The sequence below is a fragment of the Lynx rufus genome, unplaced genomic scaffold (assembly GCF_022079265.1).
Source record: "Lynx rufus isolate CCGP_SWC_20201006 ecotype Redwood Valley unplaced genomic scaffold, mLynRuf1.p SCAF_5, whole genome shotgun sequence".
Lineage (NCBI taxonomy): Eukaryota > Metazoa > Chordata > Mammalia > Carnivora > Felidae > Lynx > Lynx rufus.
In genome coordinates this window covers 147,291,477-147,314,804 of record NW_025814867.1, presented here as the reverse complement: position 1 = coordinate 147,314,804, position 23,328 = coordinate 147,291,477, and the positions used below count along the sequence as shown (strand labels likewise).

Below are 23,328 nucleotides of genomic sequence, written 5' to 3'. Positions count from 1 at the left end.
GCTGGGACGCTCTGCCCCCCTTGTCCATTTATTATTATTATTTTTTATTACAGAGAGGGAGAGAGCGTGCGCGAGCAGGGGCGAGGGGCAGAGTGAAAGAGAGAGAATTTCAAGCAGGCTCCACGCTCCAATGCAGGTCTCGAGCCCACGGCCCCGGGATCATGACCTGAGCTGAAATCAAGAGACGCTCAAATGACTGAGCCACCCAGGCGCCCCCCTCCCCATCCATTCTAAAGTTTACTTTCTTTCGCTGTGTCAGGAAGTCCAAAGGAAAGAAAATTAAAAACAAGGTAGAAAAATGCTCTTGCCTGTTGGATTCCTGCCTTTTCCCAGTAATGGACATAATACAAAAAAGTGGCCGAGAAGGCACGGACGTCAAAGGGAGAGGAGAGCCTGATGATAAGGGAGCCTTCTCCTGGCGTCACCCAAATGTTTTCAGGAGGCCCGACGGTAACTGAAATAGAATGACAAACAAAGGCAAAAAAATATACGTAAACATATACACATACACGCATATATATGTATGTTTTATAAATCACACAATATATGATTTTAGGGGCGCCTGGGTGGCTCAGTCAGTTGAGCGTCCGACTTTGGCTCAGGTCATGATCTCACGGTTGACATGTTCGAGTCCCGAGTCTGGCTCTGTGCTGGCAGCTCGGAGTACAGGAACCTCCTGGGTTAAGCCCCAAGAGCCAGTATCTCTTACAGTAGCTCTGCAGGGAGAGTTTCCAGAGTCCCCACAAGGGACACGCGCAGTTACAAAAATCGCTGTACTCGGCCCCGAACATGGCTTCCTAAGAGGTATTTGGGACGGTCCCCAGGGAGATGCAGTTTATCAGTCAGGGCTCATGTTGACATAGGTGATGCCAAGGAACACGGCCGACATGCCACCTTTCTCCACTTTCCAGAGAAGCCGCTGGAAGGTTACCCAAAGGTCAAATTTTCACACAGAGGAGGAAGGGGTTTTGTTAGTCCTTATCTACTACCTATATACTTCGTATATGTACTTAATACACATTTTTACAGTTTCTTTACAAATGAACAAGAGTGCCATTTCCAAACCTTTGAATGCAGGTCCCTTCGCTTATTGTAACACTATGTTCAAATATAGTTAACAGGGAGGGGCGCCTGGGTGGCTCAGTGGGTTGAGCATCCGACTTTGGTTCAGGACATGATCTCGCGGTTTGTGAGTTCGAGCCCCGTGTGGGGCTCTGTGCCGACAGCTCAGAGCCCGGAGCCTCTTCTGATTCCGTGTCTCCCTCTGTCTCTGCCCCTCCCCTGCTCACACTGTCTCTCTCAAAAATAAATAAATGTTAAAAAACATTTAAAAGATATATAGTAACAGGGAACTAGTGTAGCAGAGAATAGTACCATAGTAAGTCTACTTGTTACAGCTTTGCTTATAGTTCCCAGGACCCGAGGACTATGACTCACCAAGCGCTATGCATTAAAAGTTACAACATTTCTCAGGTAGGCACTTAAAGCATGTAATTAACCAGAGAAACTCGGATCAAAGTAGAAGTTGGGCTGCATGAGTTCTTTTTTTTTTTTTAGTTTTTATTTTTTTAATGTTTATTCATTTTTGAGAGACAGAGCACGAGTAGGGGAGGAGCAGAGAGAGAGGGAGACACAGAATCCGAAGCAGGCTCCAGGCTCCGAGCGGTCAGCACAGAGCCTGACGTGGGGCTCGAACTCATGGACTGTGCGATCATGACCTGAGCTGAAGTCGGAGGCTTAACCGATGGAGCCACCCAGGCGCCCCAAGGCCGCATGAGTTCTTAAGAGGCCTATTTCCACATACACCGTTTACACCTGCAGACGATCGTATCCCTGTGTGCAGTACCGTGCTCATCACAGTGGAGGAGGATTTCTCTTATGCCTCTGTGCTCTTCCCTGGGCTCTCCCAGGTTGGCGAGGCTTAGGCATCTGTTTTAGCTGCCCTTCTCTGTGCAAAAGTAACTGGTCCCTGCAGGGTTTGCACCCAGGCCCCCTGATCTCAGAGGGTGGAGATCAAGGTCCACAGACGCTCACAGACGCTGGCATTTACTCTGTCAAGCTTCCCTGTCGCAGCCAAGCGGCTGGAGCACGAGAGGCACTGACCTGCAGGCCCTGGCCGCCTGCTGCACGCCTCTCACCTCGGTGGGGCATATTCTCTAGACTCTTCTGTGACTCACACATGGGAAGTGGGCCTGGAAGCAAGGGCGCCAGTCGCGACCAGTCACTTAATCCGCTGGAAGGTCAGCGCTGAGAGACGTACCCTTCTGAGAGTCCTGGGTCTGGAATCTGGCACCAACCTGAGACACCTGTCTCTGGAGGGGGACACAATCTGCCTTCTCTCGGCACATGGAAGGAAGTCTGTTATCCGTGGGTAACTGTGGATACAACTTCCATGCACTAAGTTCTGACTGTAAACCAGGCCACGTGGACTTCACATGTGTCCCCACAGATCCGTGTGGCCAAGCACAGAAGGCGGTTCCCAGAGGGGGAAACGGAAGCCTGGGGGTGACTGTCCTCGCCCAGAGTCGCAGCGAGTAAGCGGTAGAGCCGCGATCTGAACCTAGGTCTGCGTGATGCTACAGCCTGCCCCCCTGCAGCCAGCTCCTCTTCCCCCGCCAAACGCTTGGGAAAGCATCTTCCTGTTGGTTCTCTATCCCCAGAGCATGAGTGCTGGACACAGCGATGGGGCCCCGAGGACCCAACTGCCTTGGTCTTTATAAGCGACGGGCAGAGGATGACAACCCAGCTGGTAATCACCTGGGGGCACTGCTCCCCAGCTCAGGCTCGAAGGACAGAGAGCAGAGATGGACCAAAGACTTTCAGGATGGGGCTTGCTTCTAGTCCCATTCCTCTCCTGGGTGTGCCCAGTAACCACCACTTTCCCTCCCTCCCTCCCTTTCCTTCCTTTTCCCCTTTCCTGTCCTTTCTTTTCCTTTCCTCTCCTCTCCTTTCTTTTTTTCCTTTCCTTTCCTTTCCTTTCCTTTCCTTTCCTTTCCTTTCCTTTCTTCTCCTCTCCTTTCTTTTCCCCTTTCCTTTCCTCTCCTTTCTTTCTCCCTTTCCTCTCCTCTCTTTCCCTTTCCTTTCCTTTCCTCTCCTTTCCTCTCCTCTCCTTCCTTTTCCCCTTTCCTTTCCTCTCCTCTCCTTTGTTTTTCCCTTTCCTTTCCTTTCTTCTCCTCTCCTCTCTCCTCTTTCCCTTTCCTTTGCTTTGCTTTCCTTTGCTTTGCTTTCCTTTCCTTTCCTTTCCTCTCTTTTCCCCTTTCCTTTCCTTTCCTCTCCTCTCCTCTCCTTTCTTTTCCCCTTTCCTTTCCTCTCCTCTCCTCTCTTTTCCCCTTTCCTTTCCTCTCCTTTCTTTCCCTTCCTTTCCTCTACTCTCCTCTCTTTCCCTTTCCTTTCCTCTCCTCTCTTTCCTTTTCCCCTTTCTTGTCCTTTCCTCTCCTCTCCTTTCATTTTCCCTTTCCTTTCCTTTCTTCTCCTCTCCTCTCTTCTCTTTCCCTTTCCTTTGCTTTCCTTTGCTTTCCTTTCCTTTCTTGTCCTTTCCTCTCCTCTCTTTTCCCCTTTCCTTTCCTTTCCTTTCCTCTCCTTTCTTTTCTCCTTTCCTTTCCTTTCCTTTCCTTTCTTTTCCTTTCCTTTCCTCTCCTCTCCTTTCTTTTCTCCTCTCCTCTCCTCTCCTTTCTTTTCCCCTTTCCTTTCCTCTCCTCTCCTCTCCTTTCTTTTCCCCTTTCCTTTCCTTTCCTTTCCTTTCCTTCCTTCTTTTCAATTAATTCCCACTTAGGTGACATTTCACAGCTCAAATGTGTCCTGGTTCTCTACTCAAGGACAAATAACTTGTCCACAGTAGACGATCAGCTGGCAGGGATCACACTGTCTTCTTTTTCCGTCCCTGCATCATCTAGCACAAACGGTTGACTTTTTTTTCTTAGCTTCCTATCTCAGAACACTTCAAACATGTAGAAAGTAAGGCGAAGCTCACAACAAAAGCTCATGTCCTCATTACCCAGCTTTGATCAACCGTCAAGTCACGGCCAATTTTGTTGCCCGCGTGCCCATCCACCTTGCCCTTAGCCTCCTACTCTCTGGATTGTTATGAACGAATCTCAAACATCACATCATTTCATGTGTAAATACTCCAGTATGTGTCTTTAAAAGAAAAGACACCGCCCCCAGCTTTAAAAACATAAAATACCATTATAATACCTAAGATAAATTAACAATAATTGCTTATGCAGATCATCAAATAGCTAGACAGTGACATTTCCTCACTGGTCTTATATGTGTTTAGTTTGTTTGAATCAGGATTCCACACTTGATGTCTGCATAAACCATAAACACCGAAGAAACACGGGGCACAGCTGACCGTGTGAAAAATGAATCACGGAAGGAGCAAATGTACAAATTACTCTCTGTCATTTCTTACGCCCCCTTCCAATTTCTGGAAGCACGTTTGTTCAATCCTTCAACCAAGCTTTCCTGAATATCCACTATGTGCCAGGCACTGCTCAAGGCTGCATTAAAGTCTTTTTCGGACATAAAGGAAGTTGTGCCAGAAGAGTTAAGAGTGATCAGTGAAGCCAACATACTGGCATCCCATCCAGCCCAGAGGTCAGCAAGCGTTTTCAGTAAAGTGCCAGCGCAAACTTAGGCTTTGCGGGCCAGATAATCTCCGTTGCAACTATTCAACTCTACTGCTGTAGCTTGAAGGCATCCACAGGCCATACGTTATTAAAAGATGGTGAAACTGTTCCAATAAAGCTTACAACCACAAGCCGGTGGGCTGGACGTGGCCTACGGGCTGTAGGTTGCCAGCCCCTGGTTTGGTAAATCACGCTCCTCTAGCGTCGGCCTCCACGGTCAGTACTTGGACTTGACCATCATGAATCCACCTGTTTGCTGGCTGTGTGGGGTGAGAAGCAAGACTGAGGTGCACGGGGCCAAAACTGTTCAGTGAGGACGAAAGTGAAGAAAGCCTGGAAGTGATAAAGGACGTTTCACAGCCAAGTTCTCTTACCATTCCTACAGTACCGGAAAGAAGGCAGTGTCAGCCATGGAGAAACCAGGTCGTCTACCTTCGCTCGAACACGTAAAAAGGTGTCGAATTCCGGTCGCAGAAAGACTGAGTTGCCTTTTGGGGTGAAGTCACACTCTGTTGTGGTGATGTTCATACAGTTTACCTCCCCCTTGTCACCGAGGTCATACCACGTACTGCTACTACGGCTGAAAAGGAAAAGAGGATTTCACTTCACAGAATTCGCTCTTCTCCAACAGTTTCGCCAGAGCTGACTTTTCAAAAGGAGCTTTACTGAGATACAATTCCCATAGCATATAATTCACCCATTCAAAGTGTACAACTCAGGGGTGCCCGGCTGGTTCGGTCGGTTGAGCATCCGACTGCAGCCCAGGTCATGATCTCGCGGTTCGTGGGTTCGAGCCCCGCGTCGGGCTCTGGGCTGACAGCTCAGAGCCTGGGGCCTGCTTCAGATTGTGGCTCCCTCTCTCTCTGCCCCTCCCCTGCTCATGCTCTGTTTCTCTCTCAAAAAAATAAAATACACTAAAAAAAAAAAACCAAAGTGTACAACTCAATGGCTTTTAGTAGATTCCCAGGGCTGTGCAGCCAGCACCACAATCAAGTTTAGAACATTTTTATTACCCTCGAAGGAAACCCCGTGCTTACTAGCACTCACTCCCAACTCTGCCCTAATCCCCCAAGCTCCAGGCAACCATTAATCATCTACTTTCAGTTTCGATGGGTTTGCCTACTCTGGACATTTCATATAAATGGGATCATAAGCTGCATGGTCTTTTCTGATCGGCTCCTTAAACACAGCATATTTTCAGGCGTGATGCACGTTATAGCATGTATCAGGACTTCATCCTTTCTCTTTTTTTAAATAATTTTTAAAAACTATTTATTTCTTTATTTTGAGAGACAGAGAGAGAGAGAGAGAGAAGGGCAGAGAGAGAAAATCCTAAGCAGGGTCCACACCATCAGCGCAGAGCCTGACCCAGGGCTCAAACTCACGATCATGAAAGATCATGACCTGAGCCATAATCAAGGGTCTGACGCTTAACCGACTGAGCTACCCAGGCGCCCCGGTACTTGATCCCTTCTTGCGGCTGAATAATCATCATATGGATATAGCACGTTTTGTTTATCCCTTCATCTGTTTATGGATATGTCGGTTGTTCCCACTTTTTGGCTGTTGTGAATAAGGCTAAGAAATATTCACTTGCAAGTTTCCATGTGAATATAACTTTTCAATTCTCTGGGGTAAATACCTAGGAGTGGAATTGATGGGTCATATGGCAACTCAATTGTTAACTACCTGTCAAACCAGCTGCACCATTTTGCATTCCCACCTGCAATGTACAAGGGCTCCAATTTCTCCATATCCTCACCAACACTTGTTAAGCCTTTTTTATTATGGCCATCCTAGTAGGTGTGCTGTGGTATATCTCTGTGGTTTTAATTTGCATTTCCCTGATGAATAATGATGTTGGGCATCTTTTTATGTACTTATGGGCCATTTGTACATCTTCTTTGGAGAACTGTCGACTCAAATCCTTCCTCTATATTTTAATTGGGTTGCCTTTTAATGGTTGAGTTGTAAGAGTTCTTTATTCTGGATACAAGTCCCTTATCAGATATAGGGTTTGCAAATATTTTCCCCGTTCACTCCTACAACTTATGTTAACTCTTCAAACTTAGCCTCTATAGGCAATACCTTAGGAAAGATACTGCGTTCATACAAACCCCACTCATACTTCCCCCTAGTGTGGGGCTCATTTACCTCATAGCTGCCCATTTAAAGAGAATCTGCCTCACCCATATGAAAACACTGTCAAATACAAGGCCATATATTCTTAATATATATATACATATACATATTTATACACGTATATACAAATATACATATACATATTTATATACATAAAAATATACATATGTATATTTTTAATGTTTATTTTTGAGAGAGAGAGACAGAGTGTGAGTGCAGGAGGGGCAGACAGAGGGAGACACAGAATCCGAAGCAGGCTCCAGGCTCTGAGCTGTCAGCACAGATCCCAATGTGGGGCTCGAACTCATGAACCACGAGGTCATGACCTGAGTTGAAGTCATACACTTAACTCACTGAGCCATCCAGGTGCCCCATAAGGCCATATATTCTTGGGGCACCTGGGTGGCTCAGTCGTTTAAGCATCCAACTCTTGATTTCAGCTCAGGTCAAGGTCTCACAGTTTGTGAATTCGAGCCCCACATCGGGCTCTGCACTGACAGTGGAGAGCCTGCTTGGGACTCTCTCTCCCCCTCTCTCTCTGCCTTTCCCCCGCTCGCTCTGTCTCTCTCTCAAAATAAATAAATAAACTTAAAAAAAAAAAAAAAAAAGGAAAACCCTGCCAAATACAAGGCCATATATTCTTGTAAATGACAATGCATTCCCCAGAGCCCCAGTGCCACACCCCCACATGGGACTCTCCTCTCCAGCTCTGACCTCTGACCTCAGGAGACAGACTTGAGAAAAACCAGGTAGGTGGCTGCTAGAAGCCTCAATGCGGGGAGCAGCCAGTGTCCCCTGTAAAGACAGGCTGTACCCCCACCCCACGCAACAACTCCGGCCTGAAAGCAAGGCCAGGGGGGACAGAAGAGATGAGGCTGGGGATTGCTGTCGGAAGCTTTCACACACCGTACGTGCTTCTAAGTTTTCCTCTAATCCTGACTGGAGGCTCTTCTGTCAAAGTGGCAAGTGGCAAGATGAAGGTCGCTTCAAGGTGCATGCCAGGGTTTCCACGGAAGATGCCTGCCCTACTCACATGACCACCGAGCCCTCGACCCCCAGACCCTGGTGGGGAGGGAGATCCCAAAGCACAGGCTACCTGCCCCCGCTTCGATTGGGAGTGAGCTTCCCAAGGGGTAAGTGATCTCAGAACGGGTAAGTTGTGCAGATACTTCTAGCTGCTCTAGTCCTCTCCCGGCAGAGCCCAGCTGCTGAACTTGGGCAAAAGGCACCCCACATTTCAAAGGCTCATTTCCCGATTTACCGGGGAACAGCCTACCCATGTTCCCCATCCTTGCCTCTCCTCCAAAGCTGGCCCTTTCTCAGAACTGCTTTTGAAAAACGTCTCTCCACAAAGGGGCTTTAAGGGGAAGAAACCATCCAAATTGAAACAGCAGCTGATGCAGGAAGACCAGCAGCTTTGGGGGGGGGGGGGGAAGGAAGAGTGGAAAAGGAAGCTGCATTCCGCATGCTGTCTTCGCAAAGGGTGAAAACAAAGGGCGCTTAGATGAACACAGCCTCGAGAGCATGGCCCCGTTGGAGCCAGCCTCCGGCCTCTGGTCCTGGGCTCTTAACGCTCAATCAGCCGTCTGAGCCTCGCCCAGAAAGTCACAGTGGCTCCCCCTCACCATGCATCCATTATGGACTGCCTCTGTCCCTGAATTTAGCTCCTTTTGAAAGCAGCCCTCACCACAAGCGGGGACACAGCATAGTGGTTAAATACTTGGACTCTGGAGCCAGGTTACCTGGGTTGAAATCCCAGTCATTGTGCTTCTCTTGGTCCCCTCATCTATAAAATGGGGATAAATTACGGTGTCTGTCTCCCCGAGCTGTCATGAAGGTTGAACCAGCGGGCATCAGTAAAGTGTCTGTGCCGGCACCTGTTGAACCAGTGGGCATCAGTAACGTGTCTGTGCTGGCACCTATGGAACCAGCGGGCATCGGTAAAGTGTCTGTGCCAGCACCTGTTGAACCAGCGGGCATCGGTAAAGTGTCTGTGCCGGGACCTGTGGAACCAGCAGGCATCAGTAAAGTGTCTGTGCCGGGACCTGTTGAGCCAGTGGGCATCAGTAACGTGTCTGTGCTGGCACCTATGGAACCAGCGGGCATCGGTAAAGTGTCTGTGCTGGGACCTGGTGCACAGGAAACACCACGTAAATTATTTGTTAAACAGTTGGGCAGCTACATGCTCTACTGTTACAGCCGCTGTTAGATCACTTCCAAAAATGGTAAGTGTCCCCTTTGACCTTGCAGCTCCTCTGCTACAAATGTAAGAAAACAATCAGATGATTTATGTACGAGGGCACTACCTCCAGCAGCCTCCAACTCTCGACTGTCTACACTCGAGAGTGGGGAAGAGTGAAATACATCATGTGTGATACATCATATAATAAAACGAGCAGTAAAAATGTTTACACAGAGATAATTACATGAGAAAAAGTGCTCAGACATTTAAGTACGTTCAGTTGAAAGAAAAAAAAAAGAAAAAAGGAAGCAAGACCCAAAAGCACAGCCCCAGTTTTGTTTCATTTTTACATATACACCAGCACATTTTCAAACCAAGTGCATGCATTTAGAAAAAAGTCTAGAGAGAAACACACTAAAATGAGAACAGCGATTATTCTTGGGCTGTAAAGCATTGGATGTTTTAATTTTATTCTTTCTACTTTTCCGAGTGTTCCAGCCTTTCTGTAGAGAACGTGTATTGCTATTAAAATCAGAAAAAAAAAATGAAATAAAGAAATGCTTTCAGAAGACTGGGCTGGTCAGGTTAGGTATGCTTAAGTAAATCTCCCGATTTTTAAATGTTGGCACTGATGGAAAAAACAAAAATTAAATATTGCAGGTCAAACACAGCCTGTAGTCCACATTGTCTGCAACCCGTGGTTTAAACTTTAAATTTTCCCATAGTGCTCAGTGTAATTTTCACTTTCCTACTGTGACTGTCAGAAAACGGAGGCACCGGGCTGCCTGGGTGGCTCAGTCAGTTAGTTGAGCATCTGACTCTTGATTTCGGCTCAGGTCATGATCCCAGGGTCATGGAATGGAGCCCTGCGTCAGGCTCTGTGCTGAGTGTGAGGCCTGCTTGGGATTCTCTCATTCCCTCTCTCTCTCTCTCTCTGCCCCTCTCCCCTGCTCTCTCATTCCCTCTAAAAAAAAAAAAAGAAAGAAAGGGCACCTTCGTTTATAACTAGAGTAATGCTTTACTATAGAGAAACAGCACGGAAAAGATTTAAAGGCCACAAGCCTCAAAATGAAATATTTCATGTCACTAGAATGCCCCAAGCATGCATGTAAAAGTCTCTAAAAACAAAACAAGAGCAAAGGCCCTCCTCCATCACCAAATCTGCAATTGGAAAAGAAAACAAGATCAGCTTTGGTTTCAGTTTTTTGTTATCTTTCAACTTTTCCAAACAAGGGCACTTACAGTCACCCCATCCTTTGTTTCTTTTACCCAAAGCACCTCTATCCTGAAAAAAATCTCTCCCAAATGCTTTCCAAAAAGAAAACAAAGTAAGCAAGTTAGCCTGGGATAGGAAACTGTCAAAGCCTTTAACAAATATTTCTAATACTTCCTGGCACTCTGTCAACCCACAGATGTACCTCCCATTCAAGGCTAAGGAGTGCTAGTTAATAAATCAGCTGTGCCTTCCTGTTACTGAAACCTTGCTTACTGTTATTTTTAAATTTTTAGTGTCTTTATTTTTGAGAGGGAGAGACAGAGCACGAGCAGGGGAGGGGCAGAGAGAGAGGGAGACACAGAATCCGAAGCAGGCTCCAGGCTCTGAGCTGTCAGCACAGAGCCCGACGCGGGGCTCGAACTCACAAGCCACAGTATCATGACCTGGCTTAATGCTGAGTAGGGCGGGCCTCATGGGCACAAGACCCGCGTGGTGGCACACACAGCCCCAGTCTTAAGAGGCGCCCAGTTTGCTGCTCTCCTGTTGCCATCTTGAAATCCTCACTAATCTTGAACAAGGGCCTGCATCATTTTCATTTTGCACGGGGCCCCACCAATTACGTAGCTGGTCCTCGTGGACCGGTCCACTTACCATAGATGATTGGTACTTACTTGAGGAATAGATAAATGTAATTCAGAGATAACCCCTAAACCCTGGCTTAGAATCTATTTTTATGAAGCAAATATTGTCACAATGGACATTCAAAGGTAAAAAAGAAGTCATCTGGAAAACCACTCCTCTGACAAATTAACTGCCAGTAATTTTTCCCAGTTCTTCACCTGTTCTTGACCACAGAAATATTCCAAATTTTACACAGTTGCAACTGTTACCAGATGACACACAATTATCCTTTTTTTTTTTTAATGTTGATTTATTTTTGAAAGAGAGAGAGCATGAGCAGGGGAGGGACAGAGAGAGAGGAAGACACAGAATCTAAAGCAGGCTCCAGGCTCTGAGCCATCAGCACAGAGCCCAATGCAGGGCTCGAACTCATGAGCCATGAGATCATGACCTGAGCCAAAATTGGACGCTAAACCAACTGAGCCACCCAGGCACCTCCAATGACCCTTTTTAATAGTTGCCTCATGTTTGACTTCAAGTTAGGAGGACACAATTCGACATTTTTCTGCTGATGGACATGAATATACACCTTAACGTATATCTTCATGAATACAAGTGTTTTTTATTTCTTTTTCTGATGGAGGCTTGTATCACCTGTGCAGGGGAAAGTAACGAGGGCATTTCCGTGACTCTACTTTGCTGTAAGGGGCTGTGTTAACTGACCCTCATCCAGTGCTGTATCCACAAACCACACTCTCACAAGCACTGAGCATTACCACATCTTTAAATTGGGTAATACAAAATGACTTAGCCAACAATTTTAAGTCTTCACTTAACCTATGTAACAAGATAAACACATAACAATTGAGGATCTAGATTCTGCCTTTTTCTTCCCGTGTGTGTTTATATTGCACATCAAGTGATGGCAAACTGAAAAAGCTTGCAAAACGGGTGAGAGAGGGAACAAGGGGCCAGAATACTGTGCAAAATGGAAAAATCCATTTAGAAATGGAGAATTAGGGCCACCTGGGTGGCTCAGTCAGCTAAGTGACTGGCTCAGGGCATGATCTCACAGTTTGTGAGTTCGAGTCCAGTATCGGGCTCTGTGCTGACAGCTCAGAGCCTGGAACCTGCTTCACATTCTGTGTCTCCCTCTCTCTGCCCCTCCCCAGCATATGCATGCTCCCCGCCCCCCCCTGCAAATAAACAAGCATTAAAAAAAAAAAGAAATGGAGAATTAGTAGTAATTAAGTGAATACATTCCTTAGTAGGCCAAATTTGGCCCATAAAGTTCAATAAGCCAGATTCTCAAACTTGAAGAAGATGAAGGCTAAAAGCCACCTCCTGCCCTTTTAAGACAGGAAGCCCTCCCTGAGACCAATGAGAGAACAGAGTCCCACCCAACTAAGAAGCCATGTGGGCAGACAGCACAGTCTCTAACACTTGCGTTGTCTAAGCCCGTGGATTGGGTGGGGGAGGGGGCGGGGGTTGTTGTGCAAGCTCTGTCCTTGGAGACTTTAAATTTTTTTTTTTCAACGTTTTTATTTTATTTTTGGGACAGAGAGAGACAGAGCATGAACGGGGGAGGGGCAGAGAGCGAGGGAGACACAGAATCAGAAACAGGCTCCAGGCTCCGAGCCATCCGCCCAGAGCCCGACGCGGGGCTCGAACTCACGGACCGCGAGATCGTGACCTGGCTGAAGTCGGACGCTTAACCGACTGCGCCACCCAGGCGCCCCTGTCCTTGGAGACTTTAAAAGCGCAGGGGAGATATCTGTTTCCAACGGATTTGCTCGCAATGTTGCCACGAGGCAGGGACAAGGGTTCTGTAGCGGCTCCCCCCACAACTCCCAGGAAGGACGCCCACAGAAGGATCCGGCTTACTATTTATGCTGCACCTGGTAGACCACCGGCCTCGTGTCATTGCTCAGGGACACCGGCTCCCAACTCAGAACCTGCTCGGCATTGTACAGGCGAACCTTCGGGTTTCGAGGAGCAGTCAGCTGGGAAAGAGAGTCTTGAAAGGGGCGGAGAATAAGAGAAGGCGAAAGAGGGGGAGAGAGAAAGGGAGAAAGACCGATTACAAAAATACTTCGGTGCACGTCATCAAGCCATTCGTATGCGACTCCGTTTCTGTCCAAGTGCAGAAATGGTATTACGTGTCTCTCTAGGCATGTCCCCTCACCCCCGCCTTTGACTAAATTTGGCATCATCAACACAGTCTGTGGAAAAAAAGAGGGGGTTGGGGCTGCCTTTCTGCCTGCAGACTCCAGTTCTTTTTAAAATGTTTTTCTTTTCTGCAATTTATTTTTGAGAGAGAGAGAGAGAGAGAGAGACAGATTGCGTGCATGTGTGAGCTGGGGAGGGACAGAAGGAGTGGGGACAGTGGCTCCAAAGCAGGCTCTGTGCTGACAGCCAAGAGCCTGACACAGGGCTCGAACTCACGAACCGTGAGATCACGACCTGAGCTAAAGTCAGATGCTCAACCGACTGAGCCACCCAGGCCTCCCCTCTGCAGACTCCAGTTCTCTCGAACAGGTCCTGGGTGCCGGGGTCTGGCTCAACTAGAATGCTTACTCTATCTTTAATACGTATGTGTGACTGGGCAGGTTAACTTGACAGTCTGGGCCCCACTTTCTTTTTTCGGGAATAAGGGATAAATAACAGTATGGTCTATAAGCGAAGGCTGAATTGGGGGCCACGTGACATGCATCAGCCCCAGACTTGTATTAGCAGCAGACGTGCATCAGGACCAAGGGTGCGTTTGGTAAACCTCCACAAACATGCACGCACTCACACACATCCACACGCACACGCCCCAAAACAGGCGTGCAAAGCCCGAAGGCACGCGGAGGGGGAGACATGTCTTTTGGGGGGTGTTTTTCAAGGACCCCCAGTATCACGATCACTGAGGTATCGCTTCAAACGCAGATCCCCAGTCCACTCCCCAGACCAGGGAATCCACATTCTCAACACGCTTCCCAGCCTATTCTTATGCACGATGAAGTCTAACGACTACAAACAGGATAATAACACCCACCCCAGGGAATGACCACCAATGCCAGGGTGTGACCTGGAAGGCACAACCTCAGCAACCCACCCCCCAAGCAGGTACTTCCGCAGGACGGGGCTGGGGACCACAAGTGCGGGGGGAGCCTTTTCTCTTGCAAGGACACGCAATCATGACGAGACCATCTCTGAGATGGAAAGATTAATGAGAAACGCCCAGAACGTGGAAAGCAAAGTGTGAAAAACATGCTGTTCCAGAATTCAGAGCAGGAAATTAAAACCACATGCTTTCAGTAAATGCATCCAATCTTGACGAACAGCGCCCAGCTCGCGTCTGCCGGCTCTTCTTCTGAAAGATGCGATACCAAGAGTCTGTGGCTGTTTGTTTACTTCCAGGATGTTCGTTGTCTCCACAGCGATGAGCTCAGGCCCAACTCCGGGCTTGAACTCATGAACTGTGAGATCATGACCTCAGCTGAAGCCGGATGCTTAACCGTCTGAGCCACCCAGGTGCCCCCAACCCTAACCCTAACCTAACCCTAACCCTAACCCTAACCCTTTTTTTTTTAATGTGTATTTATTTTGGGGAAAGAGAGGGCGTGTGGGGGAGGGGCACCACACCACAGAGAGAGAGAGGGACACAGGATCCGAAGCGGGCTCTGTGCTGACTGAGACACCCAGGCATCCCTCAAATTGAGTGTCTTAAAACAACCCAGGTGTCTCTCTTAAACAGTTCTGGAGGTCAGAAGTTTGAAACTGGTGGGTGAAAGTCAGGGTGTTCCGTGTTCCTTCTGGAAGCTCTGGGGGAGAAATGGCTCCTTGCTTCCTCCAGCTTCTAGAAGCAGCCCACATTCTTTGGCTCTGACTCCTTCCCCCAGCAACCCTGGGCCAGTTCCTTCTCTCGCTGCCATCTCTGCGGTCTCACTCTTCTGCTTCCTTCTTCCACCTTCCAGGGACCCTTGTGATCACACCGGGCCCACGAAGCCCTTCAATCCAGGGTCATCTCGTGACCTCAGGACCCCTCGTCACAGGTGCAAAGTCCCTTTCGCCACACACGGTAACACAGCCGCAGGATCTGGGGCTGAGGATGTGGGCATCTCGGGGGAACGTTATTCCACCCGCCACGGTGCTCGTCACCTTCCCCCCATCTCCAGGGAACAGCCATCTCCGGGCACCCTCTCCCACCATCCCCACAATCCAGGCGTTCCGCTAAGAAAGGAGGCAGCGGGGGACAGAGCAAGGAGGAAGAGTTTCCACCCTAACTGAGGGCTGGGCCAGGAGAGAGGCTTCCCCGTAGTCGTGGAGGCTCTAGACGAGCCTTCGACTTTCTTTGATTTTCATTTTACCACGGTGGGGGCGAGGACCCACAGGTTTGCTCTTACATTTGGGCTTCTTGGAATGCCCTGTCTCACCACATTCAGAGAAGAAAACAAATCTTAGAACTGAGGATGTCACAAGGAAGTACATCAGACTGCCCACTCACGAACAGCTGCCTCTGCAACCTCTCAGAGGGCCTGCCCTTGAACGGCCTCACCCCTGTCTCACAGGCCACATGGGGCCCTCCCTGTTCCTGGGAAACACGGGGCCTGCCCTCGCCACTCCTTCTCTGGGGCTTTCTCTCCCAGCATGCCACGGCTCTCTCCCCCACTCCCTTCAGGTCTCGGTAGAGTGGTTTCCTGTACAAAATGCCTAGGGCATGGGATTCCCTGCCCCTGCCTGACCTGTCCCCATGGGGCTCTGAATGTGGTGAGACAGGGGATTCCACCTGGGTCCTTTGTTTCCACCAGGCACCGAGGAGCATGGATTCCAAAGCTGGACTGCCCGAGTTCAAAGCCACACGCTCCTGTAGTTGTTTAGCCACTTTGTGCCTCAGCTGTCTCATCCGTTAAATGGGTACAGTACAGACTTCACAGCGTTGTTACCGGGAACGAACGGGTTAGTTTTACAGGGCTGAGGACAGAGTGAGCGCCTCGTGGTCCCTGCCTCTCCTCACCGCCAGCAGTTTATCGACAGTCTCCCCAAGGTGCGAGAGTGGGGAGCTCCAGGAAGGCTGGGTGTTGTCGGACTTGGGGACTGTTTTATCCCCACCTCCTGGAGGAGCAGGCACTCAGGACACGGGGCTTGAGTAGCCTACAGCCCAGCAGCGTGCGCTCCTTCAGGGACAACATAACCCATGTCTCGTCCTCAGCATCGCATCCACGCGAACACCATGCAAAACTTCGGTTCCCTTCTTCCTTCCTCACCTTATGCTCGGTCTTCCCTTTTCTGTGGTCTCTGCTGTGGCCGGGAGTGGGTGGCCAACTCTGAGCCAGGACTTATCTGCTTGGCTCCAAAGGGTCAGTGTATTTAGGGTCATAGCACCTGCTGTCCAGGGTGTCGGCGAAGGCTCGGTGGGAAGAGAACAGAATTTACGGACAAAGGGCTTGGGCTGGAATTCTGATCCTATCCCCCACAGCCACAGATCCTGCCAAGGCCCCACCTGAGCCTCGGTTTCCTCGTGAAGAGTGAGACGGTGCTGTCTCTCCCAGACTCGTAGCGAGGAGCAAATGCAAGACCACAAGTGAAAGGCAAAGCAGACCCTAAGTATACAATCTGTAAGACGTGGCTGATTCAGGCCCCGGGCTGAGCACCATAGCCAATGGTCTGAGCCTGACCTGCCCCCTTTGGGGGCAGAACAGCGGCCCCCAAAGATGCCGGTGTCCTGCGAATATATGAGGTTACGTGGCAAAGGGGAACTGGGGCTACGGATGGAATTCAGGTCCCTAAACAAAAGACCCTCAAAGAGGGAGATTCTCCTGAGAGATCCGGGTGGACCACAACGGTGTTTCTCTAGAAGCTGGAGAGGGCAAGGAAGTGATTCTTCCCCCAGAACCTCCAGAAAGGAACGCATCCCTGCTGACACCTTGATTTTAGCCCAGTCAGAACCTGCATCTGACCTCCAGATAACACCCTGGTGTTGTTTTAAGGCACTGCGTTGGTGGCGATTTGTGACAACGATAGGAACTAATTCAGTCGCTGTAGGTGGACGTCAGGGCTTTAATGACAGCCCAGCTCCCACGAGATAAAAGCTCACAGTAAGAGTAGGGGGTACAGTGCTCCCCACTCTACCTTTTCTCTCCGTGGCCTCTGGGGCAACCGCTCATGAACGACTAGTGGGAAGAAGACATAACGTAGGTGCCACCTGTGGGAAGTGTGTCCTCTGTGCCTCACGACCACGGCCTCCTCCTATGCCACCTTCCTGCCCCCACCCACCACCTCTGGTCCACCCTAGCTAGATCCACCCAGGAGGCTTTATACATATTTAAGAATAGGCGCTCCTGGTCTCAAAAGTACAGTTTGATTAACACACATCACACACAGGTAATAAAATAAAGTATAATTAACATGAAAATTAATCATTTAATCTTGACAACCAAAGACCCTTCAGGATCTTTCTCCATGGATGCGGCATTATGACGAACATCAACGATCCTACCTCTGACACCTTGCAGGGGAGAAGAAGTCAAAAAAACATTCCCTGGGGCACCTGGGTGGCTCAGTCGGGTGAGCATCTGACTCCTGATTGCGGCTCAGGTCATGATCTCAAGGTTCGACGGATGGAGCCCCACCTCGGGCTCTGTGCTGACAGCACGGAGCCTGCTTGGGCGTCTCTCTCTCTCGGCCCCTCGCCCACTCATACTCTCTCTCTCTCTCAAAATTAATAAATAAACATTTTTTAAAAACTCCCTGAATTCTCCACTCATGCTTTCTATCTCTCAAAATTAATGAATAAACATTAAAAAAAAAAAAATCCCCTGAATCCTCAGCCATAACTGAGAAGTCGCTCTTGTTAGTAAATACCGGACATCAGCTAATTTACCTAGCCATTTGTCTCTTCCTATAAAGGATGGTTTTGTTTCCCTGAGAGTAAATGGGGCTATTACCTTCTTGAAAAGAATGGCGGAGAGAATAAAGTCAGATAATGTACGTACGACACTTACAACCTTGTCTGACCTAGAAGACTGGCCCAATACATGGCGACTCCTACTATTCGTTTATAGTTTGCCCCCAAACCTGCCAGCTACTTACTTTCAACTGCTGAGACTATAAGCAAACAGGAGTTACTCAATGACGTTCATTTGCAATGCTTTTCATGTTGTTGGGCGTTTATGGTCTTTCTCAGCGGTCTCTAAGCGCATTAGAAGCTTTGGTCAAATCAGCAAATCGTGGCAATGAAATTCTGTGGCACAAGTCCATTTCCAATCTACCGGAAAACTAAGCAGCGGGTACAATACAAAGAGAAGCCTCAACTCCTCAACATTTAGGTAAATTACTAGGTAGTCAGTTGACTTACGGCACTTTGGTGCACTCGACTAATTTTTTATCTAAAGCAAAGGGCCACCGCTTAATGCATTACTACTGAGGGGAACAAAAGACGCCACCCCCAAACTTGCCACTTTGGCATGTTGATTATTTTGAACTAAAGTCACGTAAGAAACAGTTGGTGTAATTTTAGGACATTCTGACTTTCTTTTATTCCCTTACAAGCAAGAAATAGATCTCTCCCGTATCCTTCCTATCTTCCCATACCAGGAGGGAAGGGCATCTTTATTGCTGGGGAATTCCAGGCTGGGAAGGCTGTATAAATGAACTTTGTTAACTTTGTTAATATATTACCCCCAGTTCAAACCCCCTCGTTTTGTCAAATCTCCACAAATAATTGTTTTCCCTAGCTTTCCAAAGCTGCCTGCTTTGGTCACTTCTTTGAGTCTCGTATTTTTATAAGCTCCTGTAGGTACAAATTCAATCTGTTTTTCCCCTGTTACTGTGTCTCATGTCAACTTAATTATTAGACCAGTTGAAAAACCCGGAAGGCAAGAAAGGAAAATTTTTCCTTCCCTTACACTACAATGTAGGTCAGGTCCAATATTTCACATGTTATCTTTATAACAACTCTAAGAGATAGATATATATGTAAGTCTTCCCCTTTTAAAAAATTTGTTTCCTGGGGCGCCTGGGTGACTCAGTCGGTTGAGCGACCGACTTCGGCTCAGGTCATGATCTCACGGTTCGGGAGTTTGAGCCCTGCGTCAGGCTCTGTGCTGACGGCTTGGAGCCTGGAGCCTGCTTCAGATTCTGTGTCTCCCTCTCTCTTCCCCGCTCATGCTCTGTCTCTCAAAAATGAATAAACGTTAAAAAAATTTTTTTTAAATAAAAAAATAAATAAAAAATTTGTTTCCAATACCTTCATATATTTTTTTTCTCTGACCATAAAAACAATCCCATGATTACTGAAAGACACTTGTGAATTATGGAAAAGTATGGAAATGTTTCTATTACCCATTTACTGTATAACCACTGTTAACAGTGTCACTTTGTGCTTTGACTAACACAGAGTTTCTCTAAAAATATCCTAGTTTTTTTTAATAGTTTGCTATGAAAACCTTTCAGGTAGTCACAGAACAGATGAGTATCACACGGCACTATTTTTCAAAGGATCTACGATAGTTTTTCTGCCGCATCGCACGGACCCAAACTCTGGTAGAATACAAACGAGAGATCATTACTAGAAAGATGGGCATGGCCTCGGGCGTCGGGGCAACATCCAACTGCAAAGTTCCTATGTACTTCTCTCCACCCCTCCACCCCTGGACTCGTGGCAGACAAGTCACAAATGCCACACCGACCACCACTCCTGAGCTGTGGCACCGGTATTAAGTAACCACAGCTACCGCTTGCCCATTACCCAGCTCAGGCAATTACCAACATTTTGCCAAAGCCCACGTCCTGTCTGAAGGAAGCCCAGGGAGAGCTGCACACAGATTGCTCAACACTTGAAGCTGAGGAGGGGCGGAGTCAGGATTCAAACCCATCTGTCTGACTCTCCTAGGAAAACGGCCTCGGCCTCCCAGCCAGAGCTCACCCCCTCCTGTGGGAGGCTTCTCTCATCAAGGAGTTCTGGAATTTCAGGGCCTAAGTGATGCTGGCAGAAAACAACAGCAACAACCCGAACCCACACCCCGAGCTTCACAAGGGAGGACATTTCTAAATTCTAGAGCCCCAGCCCATGATAGTCTCTCCCTGGGAAAGAACCCAGCGAAACACAAACACACAGGCATCCACACAGAATAAATCTCCTGCCTACTTCTTCCTCCCCGAGGTCTTCTTGTCTTTTAGCATTTCTATTTGGCTCACAAGAATGATCAGTTAGTGTCAGAGGTAGGAAGGAGGTTGGCCCAGGGACGGGGCTATCTGGATGGGAGCTGAGCTGGGATTAAAAATCTGGTTCCGTGGACTCCCCGCCGCCAACACAACTGGGGGTCCGGCCATTTCTGGGTCCTGCCCTGAGCGCCGCTCCCCCATCTATCCGACCCTGGGGAAATGACCATCTGGATCTCACACCCACAGTTAAACACACCCCAGCCACGGTCAGACTGAGTCACATCTCCAACACGGAGGTCCCGGCCTGGGGCCGGCCGCCGCCGCACGCAGCTGCAAGGAAGGAAGGCCTGCCTGGGCCCCGCTTCTAACTCGGGCCCCTGGGGAGGGCACGCCGGCCAAGGCCAGGGTGAAGGCTCTGTGGGGCCGGCAGACGCAGCCCTGTCCCAAGCCCTGGATTCCGTTGTCCTTTGTTCGCGCTGAGAAACTCGGAGACGCCGGCTGCACCGGGTTGCACGGAGCCGCGGAGCGGAGGCGGGGGAAGAGGAGCGGCAGGGTATCCAGTTTCCCGCAGGAACGGGGTGTCTCCTGCCCGGAAGGGATGACCCGGGGCCAGGACGCCGGGAGGGACTGCCCGGAATTCCCCGCCGCCCTCCCCACACCCGCGTCGGGGCTTCGCGCAACCGCCGGTCCACTGCGGGCTCCCCGCGTACCCCCAGCCCGTCAGGGCTCCCCGTGGATCGCTCACCCGCTCCGGGCACCCCGCGGACGCCCACCCAACCCGCGCTGCCCGGAGAACTCCCCGGATCGGGGGCACCCCCGCGGACCCGCACCCACCCTGGGCTCCTCGCGGAACCCGCCCACTCGCGGCAGCGCTCCGATTGCCACCCGCCCGCGACGACGCCTCCGTCCGGCCTCGGGGGTCCCGCCGGGCCCGGCTTACCTGCGGGGGGCGCCGCGGCGCCGCGGCCGCCGAGCAGCAGCAGCAGCGACAGCAGCGACAGCGGCGGCAGGAGCGGCGGCGGCCGCATGGCCCGGGGCTCTCGCGCCGCAGGCTCGGCGGCGGCTCTGGGGGCGGCTCGGCCCCGGCGCGGGGTCCGCCGAGCCGCTCACGTCGCCGCCCGGGCGGCCATGGCGACCGCAGGGCGCGCGGGGCCCGCCCCTTCCCGAGCGGCGGCGGCGGCGGCGGCGGCGCGTCCCCGGCGGCAGGACAGCCCCGCTCGGCCGCCGCCGCCCAGGCCGGCCCCTCCCGGCGCCCGCGCCCCGCCCAGCCCCGCCGGCCGCGGGACTTTCCCCGCGCCCCTCCCTGCCCCACAACACCCCCCCACCCGCGCGGTGGCCGCGACGTCCCCGCGCGCTGCTGGGACCCCGAGCCCCCGCCGGTCGCCCACCTTCCGGCGCTTGCGACCCCTCTGGGGAGACCTCCGAACCCCAAGGCCCGGGGTGGGCCGCGTGCTGAGCCTCGCCTCCCCCCTCCCCGCCCCCCACCCATGCACCCCGCCCCCACCGCCACCCCTCCCTCCCGCCCCCCAGCCCCGCCCCCGCCCCCATTCTGTCTTCTCCTGCCGCTCCCACCTGCGTGGGGGCACGCGATTCCCCCCTTCAGTTTAAATGCTGCCTTCTGAGCCTCTGAAGTACACACTAAGCTTTCAATCCTTATTTGAAAACCGGATTAAGGCTGTGGTGGCTGGAAACGGCCTTGGGTGAAGGAAAGTGTGGCGTTCAGGGGAACAGTGGGCACAGAGCAAGGCGGAGGGAAAGCGAGAAACGTCCCACATTTCAGGATGGTGCGTGGGTTTAGGCCCCGGTCTGGGCTGCCGAGTGTATGAGGAAGTAACTTCTCGAGCTGGGGGAGCGCAGTGAGGTGCGGCGGGGCAGGTGGGGAGGCCTACTGTCCCAGCCTCAGCCGCCCTCCGGTTCTGCCAGCTGGAAGGATCTGGGTCATCTTGGTTCTCCCACGATGGGCTTTAAACCCAGCTGCGCATGGAAGGAAAGGGGCGAAGAAGAGAATGAGTGGGGGACATCAAGAATTAAAGAACAGCGGCACCAAGGCCCAGTTAGGAGTCTGCTGGGCTCCTTGGCCGCATAGTATTCGGCAACATAGGGCTTTACTTCGGGACTTCCTACAGTTTATTTCATTTACTTTAAGAAAAAAAAATTTTTTAAGTAATCTCTGCACCCAACGCGGGGCTAGCATTCACAACCCCGAGATTCAGGGTCACGGGCTCCACTGACTGAGCAAGCAGGGAGCCCTCGACTTCTTGCATTTTTATTTCCTTTTTTGTAGAACTCTTGAAATTGGTCACTGTTGTGAAAATATGTCAGAAAATATCTAGCAGTTATCTGAATGATGCTTTGAGTGAGTTTCTCAAGGCACAGAGACATGTTTATATGTGAACTGAAAAAAGCAGCGTGTAAATCAGAATCCCTGTCCGAGTGATGTGTTGAAATGATTGGAGGGGCCCTGGGTGGCTCAGTCTGTTAACAGACTCCAACTCTTGATTTGGGCTCAGGCCACGATCTCATGGTTCCCTAGATCGATCCCCCAGTCCGGCTCTCTCTGCCACAGCGAGGAGTCTGCTTGGGACTCTCTCTCTCTCTCTCTCTCTCTCTCTCTCTCTCGCCTTTCTCTGCTTGCTTGCATGTGCATGCATGCTCTCTCTCTCAAAATAAATAAACTTAAAAAAAAATGATTGGAGGAAATATGCCAAAATGCTAACATATTGTAGGTAGCAGGATTATGAATGGTAATAGTTTTCTTTTTTTATAATCCCCCCTGCAAGGGCATATTTTATTTTTATAATCAAGAAAAAAAAATCATATTAAAGGAAGGGACAAATGTGCACCTGTCTCAGCCCAGGCCAGGGAGCGCTTGTGATCTACTTGGATGTAGATGTTTTCAGAGGCAGTGACAGTGGTCTTTGGGGGTGGGGGGGCTGGGGGGAAGGATGGTAAGTTCCCCACCCCACCCCCCACCCCTTGCAAGAGAATACTTGTTTCTTCCCAGCTGCAGAATCTCCCTCCAAAGCTCTTCCCTGCTAAAACTTAGAGGGTTTACATTTTCCTTCCAGAAGTCCTTGTCAGAGTACTAAAAGGAGCATGCCCAGTTTGCTGCGTAGCGGTCCACTCTGCTGACACCTTAAGCACACAATATCCCCGACGCAAGTAACTGCCAAGCAGATGTCTTGCAAAGGCCAGTTCTCAGCGGGTGGCATTTCCCGTTTCTTGTTCCTCCTGGCTGGAAGACTTTTACTTTTGAGGTCATTGCTGGATGACTCTGACTTCCACAGAGATTTTCCACCTAAGAGAACGTGAAGCCAATCCTGTTGGCATTTCTTGTGGAAGATGTCCAAGCACCCACCGCCCTTTGTCCGGTTCCATGGATAGCC

At 50.1% G+C, this 23,328-nt stretch overlaps 1 protein-coding gene across 3 annotated transcripts in view; it reads right to left on the bottom strand.

Moving 5' to 3' along the window:
- Positions 1-20,985, bottom strand: part of IFNGR2 (interferon gamma receptor 2) — a 28,348-nt gene extending 7,363 nt beyond the window's left edge. The window contains exons 1-4 of one of the 3 annotated variants that reach the window (XM_047099622.1): positions 20,883-20,985; positions 12,677-12,809; positions 5,006-5,211; positions 309-454 (exon numbers count right to left, since the gene is read on the bottom strand). In XM_047099622.1, coding sequence (XP_046955578.1) covers positions 309-454; positions 5,006-5,211; positions 12,677-12,809; positions 20,883-20,970 — 573 coding nt within the window. In that variant the 5' untranslated portion in view covers positions 20,971-20,985. Of the gene's footprint in view, positions 1-308; positions 455-5,005; positions 5,212-12,676; positions 13,103-20,882 lie in introns of those variants that run through there. The other 2 variants (XM_047099621.1, XM_047099623.1) reach the window with 2 other exon arrangements.
- Between the last annotated feature and the right edge of the window lie 2,343 nt (positions 20,986-23,328).